Source organism: Oncorhynchus kisutch, linkage group LG14, assembly GCF_002021735.2.
Source record: "Oncorhynchus kisutch isolate 150728-3 linkage group LG14, Okis_V2, whole genome shotgun sequence".
NCBI classification, from domain to species: Eukaryota; Metazoa; Chordata; class Actinopteri; order Salmoniformes; family Salmonidae; genus Oncorhynchus; species Oncorhynchus kisutch.
The window spans coordinates 28,364,549-28,385,434 of record NC_034187.2 but is presented as its reverse complement, the minus strand read 5'-3'; the positions used below and the strand labels follow the sequence as shown (position 1 = coordinate 28,385,434).

Here is a 20,886-nt window from a genome sequence, read left to right as displayed (position 1 = left end):
AAAATAGAAAAATGTGAAATTATACAAATTTGAACTAAAAATGGTAATGATCAATGAAAAATGGTAAACAGAAAATCGCAAAATGTCATTTGAAATTGAAAGTGTCTGTTTTCATTTTCCATCTACCCAATTAAGCGTTTTCTATTTCAATTTGCATTAGAATTCTCAAAGTGTATGCAAATTGATTTTTGGAGGCTTGGACCAGGAGAGCAACACAACACCCCCATGTAGTGGTACATCTCTCTGTACATTTAGACTAGTGTAACCAACCCAGGTCTCCTGCACACCAGAAAAGCATAGGCCTGCTTAGCTGAAGCCAAGGCAAGTAATCTTGTCTGATACCTGAAGAGTTGCATTGGCTCCCAGAGGAGCCAATGCAACTCTTCAGGTATCAGACAAGATTACTCATTATGTGAACAGCTAACCAAGGAGAAGTGGTTTGGTGACCACGCACATATGAGGAATAACTTTGCCTAGTGTTGAGTAACTTTGCTAAGACCAGAAAAATTGCATTGGGGCTCCCCAAGCTACATTTCCTAGGCTTTGGCTAAGCTGTATTCCTGGTGTACAGGACACCAGGTTCAAATCCTGTCAGTTACACTAGTCTAAAATGAATGCACAGAAAACATGGCATGGCTAGGATGTATCACTGCATGGTGGTATTGTGTTGCTCTCCTGGTTCATGCCTCCGGGAAGCAATTTGCATACACTTTGAAAATGAAAAGAGTAAGTACTAAATTGGTCAGTTGGAAAATGTAGACATCCACTTTGCACATAGCATTTACCATTATCTGTAAACCATTTGTCATGTTGTGTTTACCATTTTCATTTTTAATTTCTATTTATCATTTCCAATTTTCAATAAGCCATTTTCGATTTTCATTTTAACATAGCATTTTCACTAGGTCATGAATCATGCGCGCTGATATATTATATTTCTCAAACTGGCATTGATCACCCTCCATACTCATGCAAGTGTCTCCATTTGAGCTGAAAGTATATTTGCATTATAAACATTTGGTTTCGAAATTAGGATATTATTGTATCTGTGTAATGTGTGTAGAATATTCCACAGATAAGGGAGACAAATAAATATAGATATTTTCAAAGTTTATTTTGATGACAGATAGTGACTACAGTCAAGAGGTAAACAAAAGGAATGAACATGATATTTTCATTGACCACAGCATACATCACATCCTACACCACAACTTGTGGTTTACAAAGCTTTAAATAATATAAAATACATGTTCACAATTTGTTTGACCTCAATGTAAGACTTGTGGAGGGATGAATCATACAGTATATATAGACTGATAAAGAGTACAGTGAACATCTCTTTGAATGCAGGTCAAGGGCATCAGTCATTGAAAGAAGGCATCCTCCAAATATGTGTAAGATAGGTGCTGGCAAGATACGCATTTCTCTTAATGGAAATTTGAAAACATGACTAATCAGCAATCATATGTTTCTAGAGTTGAATGTGAAAGGACAACAATGTTAAATGACGAATAGTGTTCACTATATTGATTTTAAAAAAAGGTCACCAGAATGACATACTGCTCCCAGTAACATTATTTGAAAGGCAAACAAGTTGTGTTTTAATGGCACAAAGAACAATGCTTGCATTTCAGAAGGCATTCTTCTTTGTATTGTACTTGTAGGATCAATGGCACCACATTGTGTTTAAAAAAGTACTGCCATTCCCCAACATTACATTTCAATGTCTGCTCCACAGGGCAGGATACATACACTTTCTCTGGTACAGTGTAAACCACTTTTCTCATACATAAAGATATGTTTTTTTGAAAGTTTTTTTTTACAGAAATATATAAATCTAAATGGCTAAACTGTAATGCTGGATTTTTTTGATTTTTTTTTGTCAAACAAAAATATTGGCTGCACTATATGCATTATTAGAATGTAACAAAAACATTAATACATAGTACTAGATCTGTACAAAATATCCTAAACCTCGTCAACAAAGCCTTTACTCACAATCAGAGATGCATTAATGGGAATGTTCTTACATGGGATCTGAAGTCAATTGTGAATGTGAATGTGATTGAATGTAAACATAAACAAATTGCTATGGGACAATATGTTTGCTTAACTACTCTCTTGACTAGTGGGAGAAGGCTAGTGGAACCTATACAAACATATTACATATTTAATCATATACAGGACCAGTCAAACGTTTGGACACACCTACTCATTTAAAGGTTTTTCTTTATTTGTACTATTTTCTACATTGTAGAATAATAGTGAAGACATCAAAACTATGAAATAACACACATGGCATTATGCAGTAACCAAAACAGTGTTAAACAAATCTAAATATACTTCTTCAAAGTGGCCACCCTTTGCCTTGATGACAGGTTTGCACACTCTTGGCATTCTCTCAACCATCTTAAACCTGGAATGCTTTTCCAACCATCTTGAAGGAGTTCCCATATATGCTGAACACTTGTTGGCTGCTTTTCCTTCACTCTGCAGTCCAACTCATCCCAAACCGTCTCAATTGGGTTGAGGTCGGGTGATTGTGGAGGCCAGGTCATCTGATGCAGCAATCCATCACTCTCCTTCTTGGTCAAATTGCCCTTACATATCCTGGAGGTGTGTTGGGTCATTGTCCTGTTGAAAAACAAATGATAGTCCCACTAAGTGCAAACCAGATGGGATGGCGTATTGCTGCAGAATGCTGTGGTGGCCATGCTGGTTAAGTGTGCTTTGAATTCTAAATAAATCACCGACAGTTTCACCAGCAAAGCACCCCAACACCATCACACCTCCTTCATGCTTCACAGTGGGAACTAAATCAAATCAAATCAAATCAAATTTTATTGGTCGCATACACATATTTAGCAGATGTTGTTGCGGGTGTAGTGAAATGCTTGTGTTCCCGAGCTCCAACAGTGCAGTAATATGTAACAATTCACAACAATACACACAAATCTAAAAGTAAAATAATGGAATTAAGAAATCTACAAGTACAGTAATGTATTTCTACTGTATTTTTTTGACACATGTGGAGATCATCCGTTCACCTACTCAGCACCTCACAAAGACTCGGCGGTTGGAACCAAAAATCTCAACTTTGGACTTATTGGGCCAAAGGACAGATTTCCACTGGTCTAATGTCCATTGCTTGTGTTTCTTGGCCCAAGCAAGTCTCTTCTTGTTATTGGTGTCCTTTAGTACACCATTTACCATGAAGGCCTGATTCACACAGTGTCCTCTTTTTGATTTATTTTACTGTTATTTTACCAGGTAAGTTGACTGAGAACACATTCTCATTTACAGCAACGACCTGGGGAATAGTTACAGGGGAGAAGAGGGGGATGAATGAGCCAACTGTAAGCTGGGGATGATTAGGTGGCCATGATGGTTTGAGGGCCAGATTGGGAATTTAGCCAGGACACCAGGGTTAACACCCCTACTCTTACGATAAGTGCCATGGGATCTTTAATGACCTCAGAGAGTCTGAACAGTTGATGTTGAGATGTGTCCACTCCTACCTTGTAACAACACAACTGACTGGCTCAAAACGCATTAAGAAGGGAATAAATTGCACAATTGAACTTTTAACAAGGCATACCTGTTAATTGAAATGCATTCCAGGTGACTACCTCATGAAGCAGGTTGAGAGAATGCCAAGAGTGTGCAAAGCTGTCATCAAGGCAAAGGGTGGCACCTTTGAAGAATCTCAAATTTAAAATATATTTAGATTTTATTAACACTTTTTTTGGTTACTACATGATTCCATATGTGTTATTTCATAGGTTTGATGTCTTCGCTATTATTCTACAATGTAGAAAATAGTAAAAATAAAGGAAAACCCTGGAATGAGTAGGTGTCCAAACTTTTGACTGGTACTGTACATTTATAGCCTTTCCAAGCCCATATTCAATTATCTCTCTCTCTCTCGCTCTCTTTGTACTGGCAGCAGGTCAAAGCAACATTGTGATAGCATATGAATCTGGTCTGGACCTTGTTTGATCGTAGTTATTGCTCTTGAGACAACCTTGCCAACAGAGGAGCCTCTTTGTCTTGAGGATGAGGACTGTAGGATTGCACTGTTATAAGAAACACAGAAGACCAGTGGAAGTGGTGGTTGGTCCTTTTAAAGGCCTTGCTGACAACAGAAGCATCCCAAATACTAGTAAAAAGTGGTTTGAAAGTAACTTTCCCTGTATAGCAATGTGATTATTATGTTATAATATGAATATAACATGTGGCATGCTTACGACAATAAGCTTCCTCCAGGCTTAGTTACCAAACTTAAAAAACTATTCACACTGTTTCCCCTCATCGTTAGTAAAGTATATTGGTCTGACAAATAAGACAATATACATCCTATGCCCTCTTACTTTACAGAGCCTTGTCATGTACATGAAATAAATAATCAACCAAAAAGACACATGGAGAAAAACAATGCAGAAAAAATGTATGTATGCATACCAAACTGCCTGGGATCACTGAATAAAAGGTCACTCCTCAGAAATCCCTTTAGGCAAAATATAAATGTTAAGAAATAGGATATCCCATGGAATACATTCACTGGATAGCTCCTGGTCCCCTGTGGAAATGTGAATGAGTATTTGTGTGGTAGAGAGAGAGAAAATATGAAAGAGTCAATAAGAGTATGTGTGTATGTGTGTTGGTGTGTGTGTGTTTAGGGGACAAGCGTGGACGTTTCAGTGTTTTTTGATGGAGGTTTAGTGCCAGGCCCTGTGAGAGGGCGGGGGGGTGTGGGGTGGTGGAGGGAGGAGAGGGTAAGGGTGTGGGGTGGTGGAGGGAGGAGAGGGTAAGGGTGTGGGGTGGTGGAGGGAGGAGAGAAAAAGCTCCAACATGCACACCCTCATTTCCCTGCCACTCTCTCTCTAAAGCCAGCCACTGGGACCTCTGGGATGCATTCATGGGGCTTGGCAGAGGCCTGGAAGCCAGGCAGGCAGGTGCACTTGTACGACCCCTCGGTGTTGGTACAGGCACCGTTCTTACACAGCGCCACGTTGTCACTGATATCCTCACACTCGTTTATGTCTGCAGGAAAAGGAGACACGCAGAGTTAACTGAGGAGACCGATTTCACAGCAAATGCAGCTGTTCATGCCACACGTCCTGTGTCAGAAGTCCCACATAGTGGCCTGGTCAGTATGGGTGGTAGGATGGCTCCACAGTCAGGTGCAGTAGATGTCTGGTGACAGTGGAGGCTAGAGGGATGCCTAACTCTCTCTCTCTCTCTCTCTCTCTCTCTCTCTCTCTCTCTCTCTCTCTCTCTCTCTCTCTCTCAATATTATCTGGAAGGCAGCAGCCAAATGTCCTTTCATTGTTTGCCTTCAAGTGGTTTCTATTTTCTATTATAAACCGGGTGTTTCGAGCCCTGAATGCTGGTGTTTCGAGCCCTGCACAGCTGTGGTATATCAGACCATATACCACGGGTATGACAAAACATTTATTTTTAATGCTCTAATTACATTGGTAACCAGTTTATAATAGCAATAAGGTATCTCAGGGGTTTGTGGTATATGGCCATATATACCACAGCTAAGGGCAGTATCCAGGAACTCCGCGTTGCGTCGTGCCTAAGAACAGCCCTTAGCAGTGGCATATTGGCCATATACCACACCCCCTTGGGCCTTATTGCTTAAATCTGACATGGGAGGTTTGATTGTAATTTCTCTGCAGCCAAACTCTGTGTGATATTGCATGGCGAGTTACCTCACTAAAGAGAACCCCAAGACCTGTCTCCAAAAGGTGCAAACCTAGGGAATGCTTCCTCATTCTGAAGTAGGGTTTGATCTTAGCCCCAAACCATATATCATCTTTAAATGTGGGAAATGGTACAGATCAAAAGGTTATCTGAATTGACTAATTTGTTTCTAGGAATTCCAAAAGGAAATTATATATCTGGTAAGAACACAGAGAGGAGAATCTGACTCTGACTGCAGGTGGACATTATGAGACACTGGGAGAGGAACCTACCGATGCAGGCCATTTTGGTGAGGTCAAGCTCGTATCCATCAAAGCAGTCACAGGTGTAACCTTCCCTCACGCGGACACACCGGCCATTCTCACAGCCATTCAGGATGCCACACTCCTCTGCTCGCAGGCCCTCGAAGCCATCAAAGTGGTCTTATTGGAAACAGAATATGAATGAAGAAGGAGTCCCTACAGAGGTAGCATTTCATCATGCATTAGCAATAATATTAATTGATGTGTATTTTTTGAATGATTCTTATGAGCTTACCATTATATGAGTCTACAGGGCGAGGCTGGAACTCTCTTGGCCGGTGGACAGGGACACGTAGTGGCGGCTCTATGTCTACCTCTCGGGAGCCATAGTCGTTGGTGTTGTCTGTGAACAGGGGGATGCCCTGGGTGTCCTCTGGGTTGTAGTAGGTACCCCCAGGCCCAGTAATGGGCCCTCCTCCATAGTTGTCCCAGTAGGGGGGGACATAGGGCCCATCAGGACCCTCAACCCCAGGACCGTACTCATAGCCGGGTCTCTCTCGTAGACTGTCAGACCCCCCTCTCCTTGGCAGGTTACACACTGCTGCGTAGTCATCTGATCGAACACAAACAAACACACAGGTCAGTGTTTTAGTGAGATATGTATCACGTCACTTCTATATTTCAACTGAATAATAACAGCATGAATGTCGACTAGCTGTGTCCCTTACCAGAGTCCCTCATGGGGCAAAAGGCACACTGTTCGCTCCAGGCCACTCCATAGAGACAGCAGCACTCCGTGTAGGTGGTCCTCCTGCCGATGAGGGGCTGGGCACACATACGCTCATCTACCAGGCCCTGCCAGCAGATGTCCAGGTGGATGTCCTCCTCAGGCTCATGAGTCTCTGTGGTTCAGGGAAGGGAGAAGAGAGGGAAGGAAGGAGAAGGGAAGAGTGATTCACAAAAGAGGAAAGGAGGGAGTTTCTACTAATTCTATGTTGTTAATGTTGGACAGCTGAATCAATAATCTGGCTGGTAACTGTTTCATCTGGATAAACTCTGAGATGTAGGAGTGTGTGAGTCTCACCCTCGGTGGTGTTGACGCTGACGCAGCGACGGCGGGTGGTGTCCAGGACCAGAGGGGGACTGCAGAAACAGTCGAAAGAGCCGGCAGTGTTCACACACACCCCATCCACACACTCCTTCTCTGTCAGGCACTCGTCATAATCTGGAACACACACACACACACACACACGCATACGTCAACGACTGAGTCCCATAGTTGAGAGTTGGAGCAGGTTTGGTGGAACTGAGAAAAGCAGAGACAGTGGGCGGCCCTTACCCACACACTCCAGCCGGATGTTGTCGTAGTAGAAGCCTGTACGGCAGAAGCAGGAGTACGAGGAGAAGTTGTTAGAGCAACGGCCATTCTTACAGATATCTGGCCCAAACATCTTACACTCGTCCACATCTGGTGAGAGAGAGAGAGAGAGAGAGAGAGAGAGAGAGAGAGAGAGAGAGAGAGAGAAAGAAAGATAGAAAGAAAGAAAGGTGACATCGGTTGATAAATTCACATACCATTCATCCAAATCACCTTGTCTTTAATATATCACCTCTAGAATCAGCCTAAACTTTGTGTAGGCTTACTGTGTCTGTAGAATCTCAATATAACCCCTCCATGTGCTGTAGCTAGCTAGACCCCTCAAATCCTGGCCCCTACTGTAAAATGAGCACAGCACCTTGCTTGAGACAGCCTTCTCTATTAGGTCAAGCTGGTTAGTGCACAACACTTGTGCTTAATTAGCTAGGTATGCAGGTATCCCGTCACGGTGTAAAGAGCTAGCTTTAAAGAGAACCATAAATTTGGTAGGAAATTACGCAGGACTTTTTTAATGGCTGCCATGGGTGTAAATAAAAGGGGAGCTGAAACAGCCATTTTCTTTGTGTTGGTACAAAGTTATAGGAGAAGGAAAAACTGTGAAACCTCAGGTATACCGACTGTAAACAGAAGCCAGTGGCTTGAGGAGACAACATGGGAGTAAAGTACCTTTGAAACTCTGCTGTTCCAAGCTGTGGGAGAAAACAGCTTGGGGCAGAAGACCACTTCCATGTGGACACAACTGGTCATACTCCTCTGGAGAAACAAATAAGAATGAATGGACAAACATACTTCCTCCTTACTGTAATAATGTATTATACATCGTGAAGCAAAAAGGAGTGAGTATATGTGAACAGTTGTATCTGAATATCTGTCTCCTAAAGGTTGATCATTCGATCCCTCTTGGGAATCTCACTCAGTCTCAAATCATACTGTAAGCTTACCTCTCCCTGGGACTGGGCAGGGGTGGATCTCACAGTCGTCCCCCCAGCCGGCCCCCACCGTGCAGCAGCACTCCTGCTTGGTGGTGTTGCGAGACAGCACGTTGTCACAGAAGTTAGCATCGTTCAGGTTGTAGTAACACTCCTTCCTCTGTTCCTCAGTGGGTGAGGCTGGCTTAGGAGGAGCATCTTCACCTGTAGAACACATAGGGAAATCACACCTCTCATGAGGAGAAAGAGATGCAGAGGGGAATACATGGAGGGGATTTGCAGAATAAATTGTGATACTAGTTGCTACTTTCAGGGTTGAATTACTACAATTAAGACTATAGCCATTACCACTACAAATAATATTTATTGCCATCATGATATCAGTAAGAATCAGTCAGTATACTGGCCCCATGTCTAACAGCATAGTGAGTGCCACTGTGTTTCCCTGGGTCAGGAGCTCCACAACATACAGTAGGGCAGGCAGTAGGCCTGAGTACCTTCAGCTGACACTGCTGAGGCTGCTCTTTTATCCACAGACATGGTCTCAGGCATTCACAGTTAAGCAGCGGGCTTAGCCAAATGGAAACACTGGCATGTGAGTCAACACACCATTCATTCTCACATGATTGATTACCACACGTCAAAAGCAAACAGCGGAATGGGGTCAAAGTACACAAGGCATACTTGGGGTTTAATACAGAACGAGAACAAAAACATCCCCGTCGAGAGCATGCTGCTTATTAATGTAAATATGGCTCGCTTGTGTGTACATGCCCATGTCAAGCTAAAGACAAGCTAATGCAACAGACTCAAGGTAAGTTTGACATTGTATTTCAGTAATCTGTTTACAGTGAACACTGTTAGTGTTTCTGAGAGAGATCTTTCCATGGCAGTTTTGCCAATAGCTATACCATAACCTTGTTTGTCTTTGGGGGGAATTTGACTTGGGGAGATTTGACTGGGGAGATTTGACCATGAGCGAGAGCTTGGAGTTGTGCTCTGAGCACAGCAAATCAATTCTGTAAGGGATGGCTGGAATAGTTTTCCTGCAATTCGTTCTTTGCAGACTGCAATGCATTTATCCTTGTAGGGATAAAACATAACTCTCCATTCATCCAATAGTATGGAGTCAAACTCAGAAGAAAGGTTGTCCAATAGAAACATCTACTACAGGGAACATGCAACCACTCGCGCCCTGCTAGTTCCCCAGATGTCATGATAATATGAGATGCCTCATTAAGACAGTGAAAACTCAATCCCGCATAGACAGAATGAACCCTTAAGTCCCATAAGTCCCTGTGTGTGGTGTGTTACCCTGCGGGCGGCACTGGCTGGTGATGGGATCAAATTCCTCATTGTCGCTGGGGCAGATGCACAGGAAGCTGCCATCCACATTCTCACACAGGGCCTCTCCACACAGCGCCGTGCTCATCTCACACTCGTTCACGTCTGCACGGGACGGGACGGGGATGGGGGGATAAATTTACACACACCGATGCACAGCACGTACATATGCACACTGACAGGCACGAGTGTGCTTACACACACACACACACACACACACACACACACACACACACACACACACACACACACACACACACACACACACACACACACACACACACACACACACACACACACACACACACACACAATACAGTACATACTGCACATTGGTATACAGTCACTGAACATGCTAACCAGTGAAGTTTATAATTGAACAGTTACTTACCCACACAGCTATGGGCCCCGGTATCACCAGGGGGGTTGCTGTAGCCCTGGTCACACTGACAACGGTAGGAGCCATCTGTGTTCTCACAGAAGCCATGGTCCCCACAGATGGTCTCATTCACACACTCATCAATATCTAAACAAGAGAGCACCCAAAGGTGAGCATAACATAATGCATTCCAATGTTTATCTTCTACGCATGTATAACTGTACTATTTCAAGACTGGCTTGCTAATGACCGTGTGTTGTAATACTAAAATAAACACTACTACCGCTACGACTTACAATAACAATAACCATCATCATAACATGTCAAACATAGAAAATGAATACAGGAAGAGAATGGGATAGTTTACAGCTTCGTGGGGACCCAGATCATTTGATGGAACCCATTCTGCTGACCCCGATGGCTATCAATTAACCCAGTGAAAGGTCTGTAAGGGCTGCCTCTCAGCATGTCTACTCTAAGGGTTCCTCTGTTCTAAGGGTTCCTCTGCTCTAAGGGTTTCTCTGACGCACGCACGCATGCGCACACACACACACACGCACGCGCGCACACACACACACACACACACACGCACACGCACACAGATCACAATTGCTGCTACCAGATTCTTATTTACTATTGTTAATACTGTACAATTTAAACACTTGCACCCCCTTCCCTGATACATGTGTACATATTGAACTATAACTTGTGCCTTCCTGTATTTTACTTATGCTAAAATGCCTATTCTATTCTACTGAGCCATTTACTTCATGTTCGTATTCTTATCTTTTATTATTTATTTTTGTTGTTTCATTGTTGAGAAGGAATTTGCAAGTAAGCATTTTGTTAGAAAGTGTATACCATGTGTATCAGTGGAGGCTGCTGAGTGGAGGACGGCTCTGAAATAATGTCTGGAATTGAGCTGTGGAATGACATCCAACACATTGAAACCATTTGTTTGATGTATTTGATACCATTCCACCTATTCCGCTCCAGCCATTACCATACGCCCGTCCTCCCCAATTAAGGTGCCACCAGCCTCCTGTGATGTGTATCCTGTACATACAGTACGACTAATAAAACTTTAAACTTGCTGGGGTCTATGGAGTGAGAAGTTCTTGTCACCCACTTACTGGTCCAGTGAGGTCTGAGATGATGTAACAACATGGGGCTGACTGGCTTCCACATCCACATAAGCCACTTGAGAGATATTTTGTCCAAATGGCTAGGATAGGATTTCCATTTGGCTTGAATGAATGTACAATTTGTTCAACAACTCTGACTGGTCCACATTGTTTCCTATTTTAATCAGTTAACCTATTTTTAACTTACTTTTGTAATTCCAAAAATGTGTCGCATGCAACAAATCTAAGCAGGAGGGCTGATCTGGACTCATTCAGAAGATGTTTTGGTTTAAAAGGAGGGAGAGGCCGATACCTGGCAACCATGTGCAGCCGCTCGCATGCACAGCCATATATCATAAAGCCTGTTTAATGAAGTCAGGGGAAAGCCTTGTTATGTGTACATTTGGATGCGTGAGGAGAGGGAAAGCACAGAACTTAGAGATGGTTAACACTGAACCATATAACACTAGCGCTGATTCCCAACCACCCTCTGTTTAAAGGTAACATTTCGTAGCAATTTCTTACATACATAATTTAGTATTCATTGGAGTATGGTGCATGGTGCAGAGGTCAACGACAGACAATGTTAGAGAGGCCAGGCTGATTATAATTGTTTAAAAAACATATGGTTTGATCACACTTCAGTCATCTACAGTTGTTCCCTGGTCAATCACATAAACCGCTGGTCATCTTTAACCTGCTTGTGCACTGACCCCCTTCCAATTCACCAGGTTCTGTGACACACAAACAACCATTATTATGTTCCTACATCGCTTATGTTACCACAGAAAGGTCAAATTCACACAAAAGACACATTCAGCAGTGTTCTCTTTTTTTTTTGGAAGGGCACCTTTGTTGCGGAATTTGAGGGAAGTTTGCCAAGTTCTCCTTTGTTAGAGACTCCATGCTGTGTGTGTTCTTTTCTAATTAGAATGAAAATGGCTGAATCAGCGAAAGATAGTCTTTTACAGGACATTTGCAGTCGTGGGGAAATGGAGGACAATTTGGTACTGTAATATTTTCTCTATATGTTACAAAGTTATGGGCATGACATAATGACAGGAACAGTAGACAGTAAAGTATAAATCAACTTCATGGCATCTAGTAGCCCAGTGTGTCTTATTATACATGCTAACACATCAATTGGAATCAAATGGAAATACAGTTGTGCCAAGGATTCATAACGTTAGTCGATTTGTTAAGGAAAAAATAACTGACATTCACATATTGTCTAGCAGCAATTTATTCTGTCTCCTAGCTCTCGTAAATGCTGCATCATTCGGGGAAGGAGAAGAGGCAGCCAGAATGACTGGATTAAGCAACCCATTCAGCAGGGATGGAGAGAGCTTGGCTTGGGCCCTTGCTGTACAGTTACATTACAGACAAGTGCATTCTGGGAGACCTGACTGTCCAGCCACCCCGAAGATGGTCCAAAATAGTGCTTCTAGTGATGTCAGCCAAATGGCTCTGACACGATGAAGACAAAAGTTGACTTGGGGACATAAGAGCCACCAAAATACAAACGTTGTGTTTACAAACTTAGTAGAAGGGGCCGTTATCAAAAACATGTAGTTGTTTCCCCATTAAAATGTTCACTTATTTAAATGTTTTAAGTAGCTATAGTCCCTCTGCACCGTCTGGATTTTGAGGACTTGCTACATACTAATAGTATGTACAATAATAGTAGTACATTTCAGCATGTGTGAAAAGCTGAAGTGGGGTTTTGGATTGTCAGTGTGAGTAAAGCAGACAGCTGGGAGGTCTCTCAGGAAGGTCATCTAAACTCTCAGCTGCTACATGAAATAATCTGTGTCTGCCCCGCGATTTTCATCCATCTGAAACATGGAAGCAATGTTCCTATTTCCACATGTGTAGCGCCATATATGGCGCTATCAAACCATCATCCCAGAAAGGAAGGGGACATTACTTTAATGGTCTTTCCATGGATGTTCTGAAGCACGGGGACTGACAGCCTTACTAAACTCTTCAATTAAGACTGTCTGTCTGTCCAGCCAGACCGTGAGCATGTTAATCACATGCTAAATGGCCTGTGGGAAATGCATAATGTATGCTCTAACTCTAATAATACAGGCACTGTCAGTAACATACAGCAACATGAACACTGACACAGTACAGCAGGGAGCTGAAACCCCTCCTACACTTTCCAAGTCATGATCACCGTAGTAACAACAGGAAGCATGTGAGACGGAATCGCTCGAGGGGGTGGATTTGAGGTGGGGTGAGAAGTTAACTTTAGATGGGAGTTTCTGAGCTGATGGGCCATCTCCTCCATTACCCCCACCCCCCACCCCACCCCCCTCTCTCATAATGGTCTGACCCAGCAGCCTCTTCCTGAGTGTAAATCAGCCTGGCCCGGTAATGGTTCAGGCCAGATCAGGTGAGCATGTTAAGTGAAGGTCTCGGTGCCGTGTTGTAATGTGGAGCACATGGTGGGCCTGTGTGGCTAGCTGACTGTTGGCACACCCTCCACACTTCTCCCCTATGTTCCCTGGTTCCCTGGGCAACCCATGGCCTGATTGGAGCCATATGCAGGCCAGGGTTATTTGACATATAGGATTAGCCAGGGATGAGGAGGGATATTTATTTTACAGGAGCGTTTTTCTTTGTTTCATCTGTTGTTTCATTCCCCAGCCGAAGCCCGGCCACCTCCAAGATGAAGCCGTGTTTTATAACCTGTGTGTACTATGCCCATTCCCCAACATAACCCTACATCTGGACAACAGTGTGCTAAATGTCTTTTGAAACACATCACATTTCCATACATTCGTGTAGGAGCTTGAAGAGAGTGACCACCAACAATTTCCAGCCCTGTATGCCTTAATAAAGACAAGTCGTAGCCACACAAAATGTATAGCCACAACGCCGATCTGCAGCTGGATCAAAATGAGATACGTGTTTCTTTTCCAACACAAACACATTGACAAGCACACACTGTTTTTCCTCATACAGTAGGCTGTCGTAGCAGGGATGAGTGAACAACTGAAATGGACGGAGGTAGAGCGCATTTGCAGCTTAAGACTGTTTCCCCCTTTTGTATTATGACCACAAAATGAGTTTGGCGAGCAGAGCCAAAGACAACCGCCACCCCATCGGAGTAAAAATAAAACAACGCCCCTCGAAGAAATGGCAAATTACAGTGTCTGGCCTCATATTTGATGATTTTTACAAGCAGACATAAACGCCTCAGAGTAATTGAGCTCCCTCCCCAGACACTTTATTGGGGTGACGGCAGCATCTCTCATAACCTCCCATAATGCCCTGGAACAAGTGGCCATTGTGCTGAGATGCTGAGCTGTGGAGGGGAGAGAGAGAGGCGAGAGGGCTTGGTCCTCAGATCAGCGGGGGATGGAGGGGAGAAGTTCTGAGTCAACATCTGTGCTGCTTTGTGTGGATGTACCGAATATATGTCCCAGGAAGATGCTGGGGAGCCTGGAAGAGAGGAGGAGAGGCACCAGAAAAGAAGTGAGGAGAGAGCGGGTCAGAGATGGCCATGGCTGGCTGCACCACTGGACTGGACCAGAGAGGCTGTAGCTATTTTGACTTGGACTTGGGCTGTTGACTTTGAACAGGTTCAGCCTAAAGCGTGTGTGGGTCATGGCCCACAATGTGTGACCTCTATGGTCAAACTGATGTGAAAAAAAACCTTGTTGGTGGTTAGATAAGTGAGAGGAGACAGTTACACAACAACATGGCTATTGTGGGCGCCTAATGCAATAACCAGCAGCACCTATTTACATCACACAACTTATTCACACTATATTGAACTGAGCCTATGCGAGCAGGAGACAGGCCAAGTTGATGGTAAATGGTAAAACAGGGGAGGCTGTGAGCAGCTGTTATGGATCTGGCCAGCTCTCACAACAGGCCCGTCCACACTGGGATCCAGCCACACAACATCATGGTCTTCAGAAGAGAGAGGGACACACCAAGCCAGGCTCTGTCATCGGCCAGGGTGCTGACGCTCAGCTAGGCTCTGCTCTCCACTATGAGTCAAATAAAGAGGTATGGCGATGAGAATATAACAGGCTGCTCAATGTTCACCGCATCTCAACACCCTCTCTCTCTCTTTCAGGCCACCCCATCTGGGGCTCTTTCCACTAGATCATGCTATCACAACTCTCTCCCCTTCAGGCCTGGCCCTGCCGGTTTGGAAGCCATTTTGATATGAGCAAATACTTGGCCTGTATGTTTGTTGAATGTCAGATATGCCTCTTATAAAACCGACTTAATCATGTAAGCGGTAAGCGAGAAGTTTACGGTAAGCGAGAAGATCACCGGCAAAGGCGAACAACAGCGCCAGCCATGGCCTATTCAACCTGCTTGGAAAACGGGTGTGCACCAGCATTAATCAAACACTCTTCTGTATATAGTGATATGATGTTCATCTCTCATGGACACACATACACAAACTGATGGTCTGTCCTTGCCAGTAAACACATAGGCGCTCTTGTTTTCAATTGTCATGGAGACGGTGCTCTTCTGTTGTTTTTGGACTGATGTTATAAACTGTCAAAATAAAAAACTTGCACACTCCATGGATAATCTCCCAGCAATTTAATGGGTATTTACCAATGTTTGGGCATCACTATGTCTTCCTCAGGGTAATGTCATGAATACTTGTACCAGGTTATGTAGACACACAGTGCAATTAGTGTAACCAATGACATTAGTGAGGGGTGTGTCATAATGATTAAGTTAATTAAAATTAATTTGTGAAACAGTTAAAAAAAATTGTATATGGCATATTAAATATACAGTCGTGGCCAAAAGTTTAAAAAATGACACAAATATAAATTTTCACAAAGTCTGCCTCCTCAGTTTGTATGATGGCAATTTGCATATACTCCAGAATGTTATGAAGAGTGATCAAATTAATTGCAATTAATTGCAAAGTCCATCTTTGCCATGCAAATGAACTGAATCCCCCCAAAAACATTTCCACTGCATTTCAGCCCTGTCACAAAAGGACCAGCTGACATCATGTCAGTGATTTCTCATTAACACAGGTGTGAGTGTTGACGAGGACAAGGCTGGAGATCACTCTGTCATGCTGATTGAGTTCGAATAACAGACTGGAAGCTTCAAAAGGAGGATGGTGCTTGGAATCATTGTTCTTCCTCTGTCAACCATTGTTATCTTCAAGGAAACATGTGCCGTCATCATTGCTTTGCAGGCAAGGATATTGCTGCCAGTAAGATTGCACCTAAATCAACCATTTATCGGATCATCAAGAACTTGCATCTGCACGCACAGTGAGGCAAAGACCTTTGGAGGATGGCCTGGCGTCAAGATTGTTTGGGGCATCCGGAAAAAAAGCTTGTCCGGAGAAGACAAGGTGAGCGCTACCATCAGTCCTGTGTCATGCCAACAGTAAAGCATCCTGAGACCATTCATGTGTGGGGTTGCTTCTCAGCCAAGGGAGTGGGCTCACTCACAATTTTGCCTAAGAACACAGCCATGAATAAAGAATGGTACCAACACATCCTCCGAGAGCAACTTCTCGCAACCATCCAGGAACAGTTTGGTGATGAACAATGCCTTTTCCAGCATGATGGAGCACCTTGCCATAAGGCAAAAGTGATAACTAAGTGGCTCGGGGAACAAAATATCTATATTTTGGGTCCATGGCCAGGAAACTCCCCAGATCTTAATCCCATTGAGAACTTGTGGTCAATCCTCAAGAGGAGGGTGGACAAACAAAAACCCACAAATTCTGACAAACTCCAAGCATTGATTATGCAAGAATGGGCTGCCATCAGTCAGGATGTGGCCTAGAAGTTAATTGACAGCATGCCAGGGCAGATTGCAGATGTCTTGAAAAAGAGGGTCAACACTGCAAATATTGACTCTTTGCATCAACTTCATGTAATTGTCAATAAAAGCCTTTGACACTTATGAAATGCTTGTAATTATACTTCAATATTCCATAGTAACATCTGGCAAAAATAACTAGACACTGAAGCAGCAAACTTTGTGGAAATTAATATTTGTGTCATTCTCAAAACTTTTGGCCATGACTGTATTATGCTATTGTTATCATATAGAAATATAATGGAATATTGTACATCGTATTAGCATCAACGTACATTATTGTTTCATTCAATTTCACATAATAATTTTGTATTTCATTACATGTAATCTTTTGGTTCAACCTTACAGATGTTAGACACAGATTTATCGGTCGTCTACACCCATCCCGGACCAGGTGACCACCAGAACGGGTGTCTCAAGTTGCAGAGACCTGAGGAGGTTGAGGGCCAGAGCGGGTGGCTGGACGGGAGGGGTAGGGTGCACCGTACGTCCCATCAGACGACAGCCTTGCCCCACTTAGAGAGGGGAACAGCTGGGATCAGGTTACACCCTTGGCCCCTGCCAATAGGGCTCCATTAGCCCCATTGTCTGGAGGATGAGACCTGGCCCTATTATCAGACGGGCCTCAAACACTGCCTCGGATGACACCGCTGCTCCCTTTCTAAATGGCCCAATTTCAGGGCCCATTTCCCCTTTCTATGCTCCCCTGGCCAGGAAGGCCCAGTGCACTTGATAGCGTTTGATTCACACGAGCCTCTTTGTGTATGCGTGCCAGAGTGATATCAGTATCTCTGTATGGTGGGGGTGAGCTGGGAGGCTATCGAGACAATGCAGAGTGCTTCTTTCAGACCACTGCCCTGTCCTCTCCCGCCCCAAGGTAAATGAGCAGTGAGGCTGATACTCGGGTGCCTTCAGCTATCCATTAAGTAAGTACATTACCTGTTGACTAAGCACGGTGCCTGTGTGTCCACTCTGACTTACCACAGTCTGGGTTGTCCTGTCCATACAGGCCAGGCTGGCAGCCCATGAAGCATCGGTATGAGCCAATGGTGTTCTCACAGCGCCAGGTGCCACACACTGAGCTACCAAACTCCTTACACTCATTCTGATCTGTGGAGAGAGACAGAAGATGTTCTAATGTCATACACATATCAATCCTATCCTCCACCTCTCACAGCAGCATGGATCTCCAGCATGAGTAGGGCCGGCCAGGAGCCCTGAGATAAACATGTGCTTATGTCATACATGCATGCACACGCACACATGCACTGACACATAGCAACCCCACTCCTCACAGGCAGCACAATAGCTCCCCCAGCATGAGTAGGAGGCCTGTGGTGCTGCTCAGCAGCACCATGTCCAAGAGCAATATTTTGGAGCAACTGAAAAACGTGTGAAGGAGCAAAGGGAGACGTTCCAGAGGGAGAATCACCTCCATCCCACAATGGGTTAATTCACCCCACAAAGGGGAGATGGGAAGGAGAGCTCCAGTCACTTGGAGCTCTCCTACGCAAGGCTACAGCCAGAGGAAAGCCTCTGAGCCAGGATTGGACTCTCTCACTGAGGGAACGTCACCACTGAAACCAAACTGATTACAGCTACATAATCGATCATAGGCAACGTGTCACACCGTGGTGCGAACTCTGGTCTAAATGGACCAGAACATTCTATTAACTCTGCTGAAATGTTGTGAGAATGTAGTGTTTCAGCTGGGGCAGAAGCAGTGGCTTGTTGTGGGAAGAGTGAGGGAGGCATGAGGTTGGTAGAGTGTTCTTACCCTCACAGTCGGCTGTGTCTACAGAGTACTTGAAGCCAGTCTCACAAAGGCAGATGTAGGAGCCACCCGTGTTTAGACACTGGCCATGGGAGCACACGCCATCCTTGCTGCACTCATCAACATCTGGAGGAGAAAGGAGGATGAGAGGGGGGAGAGAGTGAAAGAGAGAGACGAGGGAAGAGTGCGACGGAGAGAAAAAGAGACAATGGGAGAGGAACGTGTGAAAGGCAATGATTGTTAAGTTTTCTATGTTGATTACAGTCTCAAAGTATTATCTCCTTTGGTACAATATGAATCAGTCCACCCATTGAGAATCTCATTCTCTTTTAGCATGAAGAAAAATGATGTGTGCAGTCAAGGGTTTGTCTGAGAGTAAGATACACTGCCCATTTGGAACACTTTACTGTACTGGCAAACAGGAAATATGAAAAAAAAAAAACGATGTACCTTCCCAGCAAACCAGAATTTGTTCTAGGCAAGTTCCCAGAACATTAGTTAGGTTCTGGCAAATTTTCTCATAACACAAAAACTGTCCAGTCGTGCTGATGATTATACAACGAGGGTTGATGATTATACAACGAGGGTTGGTGATTATAAAACGAGGGTTGGTGATTATACAACGAGGGTTGATGATTATACAACGAGGGTTGATGATTATACAACGAGGGTTGGTGATTATAAAACGAGGGTTGGTGATTATACAACGAGGGTTGGTGATTATAAAACGAGGGTTGGTGATTATACAACGAGGGTTGCAGGTTCAAGCCCACATATTCTTTAACCATGTTCTTTTGAAGGGAAAAAACTGTGATATTGAAGCTCAGATATAATCTACTAGAAGAGAGGATGTTTTTATTTCATTTAGATATAGAAATCCAGGCAGAATTTAGATTTAACTGTAGAAAATAAAACATTCTGTAAAAATGTACTGTTTAGCTTTTTCTTCTAACACACCCGATATAATTCCTAATTTGAGAAGCTTGATATGGTCCCAGCTATCTTATTTTTCATTAGCTAAAAAACCAAAGTGATCCTAGATCAGCCCTCATAGTCTTGGATACCTTGTAATTATGGCCCAGAAGTAGGCAGCATATAAAGAGTCTGGGCGAAGTGATGGTGAATAACCCACTTAACAGTATATCCCTGGGTTAGTTATGTCTAAGAAGGCTAACGACTGACCATACTGCCATGGTTATATACTGAAAAAATACGATTTGGTTATCAACAATTTTCTTTGAATGTTTTTCGGATGTTATAATCCTAATGTTAGATCAAATCCTTACTAAAACTTAATGGGAATCTTAGATAATGTCCTGGGATTGTTCCCGGTTTGCTGGGTTAGCTATTGGTCTGGGAACATTCACTCCGACTAGTAAAACATTTATAATGATGGCTTTATGCTTGATTAAATGTAGATTGGTGGATAATTGCCACATTACAACATAACTTACCAGGTATTTGGACTGAATAATAAGTGGGGGCAAGGCAGAAAAGCAACAAAAATAGAACAGGAATGAAAAGCCCCTCTTCTTCTGCCAAGGGCTGATAATGAGACAAATCTCTCAAGGTAGATAGTAAACACATGTATGGAGGTCCAGGGAACAAAACAGTCTGAGAAGTGCCTAGGTAAACACCCCAATGTATGTTCCAGTTTAATAACTGTGATTCAATAACATGTGATTCAATAACAAAGCATTTATAGCAATGATTTATCTCAAACAGAGCTGAATGGCAGGTTAGACTAGATTGACAAGTGATTAGTTCATCTTTGTGATTTATATTAGTCCTATGTCCACTGTTGAGTCCCAGACAGTGAAAGTGCCCATAGCCCTGTAAGCAACCATCTATCCAGCCAGTCCAACTGTGTTCCAACCAGAAGACCAAACACTTTGGGCTCCCCCTCCTTCCCATGTACCCCCTCTGCTCTCCCTGCAGGGCCCATGGCAGAGAGGCCTGGCTTTCATTGTGTCAGCGCTGCACACACAACAGCAGACGGCATGAAAATATACCCAGCATCTGATTTATAGGACAATTAAAGGGAAATATTTGCTGTGGCAGAGGGCCAGGGGAGTGTGCAGGTTGGGTCTGCCTTGCTCACTGGTGTGGTGCTGTAGTACATGGCCAGGGGACATCAGGGAGAGCCCAGCCATCAGCACTGGGTACTGGGGA

At 43.7% G+C, this 20,886-nt stretch overlaps 1 protein-coding gene across 2 annotated transcripts in view; it reads right to left on the bottom strand.

Moving 5' to 3' along the window:
• Positions 1-1,089: 1,089 nt before the first annotated feature.
• The window catches only part of LOC109904043 (latent-transforming growth factor beta-binding protein 2), a 143,011-nt gene continuing 123,214 nt past the window's right edge, over positions 1,090-20,886 (bottom strand). The window contains exons 30-42 of one of the 2 annotated variants that reach the window (XM_031788192.1): positions 18,718-18,840; positions 17,922-18,050; positions 9,997-10,131; positions 9,576-9,710; positions 8,274-8,465; positions 7,999-8,085; positions 7,294-7,422; positions 7,039-7,179; positions 6,683-6,856; positions 6,250-6,567; positions 5,985-6,134; positions 4,860-5,043; positions 2,590-2,634 (exon numbers count right to left, since the gene is read on the bottom strand). In XM_031788192.1, the coding sequence (XP_031644052.1) occupies positions 4,862-5,043; positions 5,985-6,134; positions 6,250-6,567; positions 6,683-6,856; positions 7,039-7,179; positions 7,294-7,422; positions 7,999-8,085; positions 8,274-8,465; positions 9,576-9,710; positions 9,997-10,131; positions 17,922-18,050; positions 18,718-18,840 (1,895 nt within the window). In that variant the 3' untranslated portion in view covers positions 2,590-2,634; positions 4,860-4,861. Of the gene's footprint in view, positions 5,044-5,984; positions 6,135-6,249; positions 6,568-6,682; positions 6,857-7,038; positions 7,180-7,293; positions 7,423-7,998; positions 8,086-8,273; positions 8,466-9,575; positions 9,711-9,996; positions 10,132-17,921; positions 18,051-18,717; positions 18,841-20,886 lie in introns of both variants that reach the window. The other variant, XM_031788191.1, reaches the window with a different exon arrangement.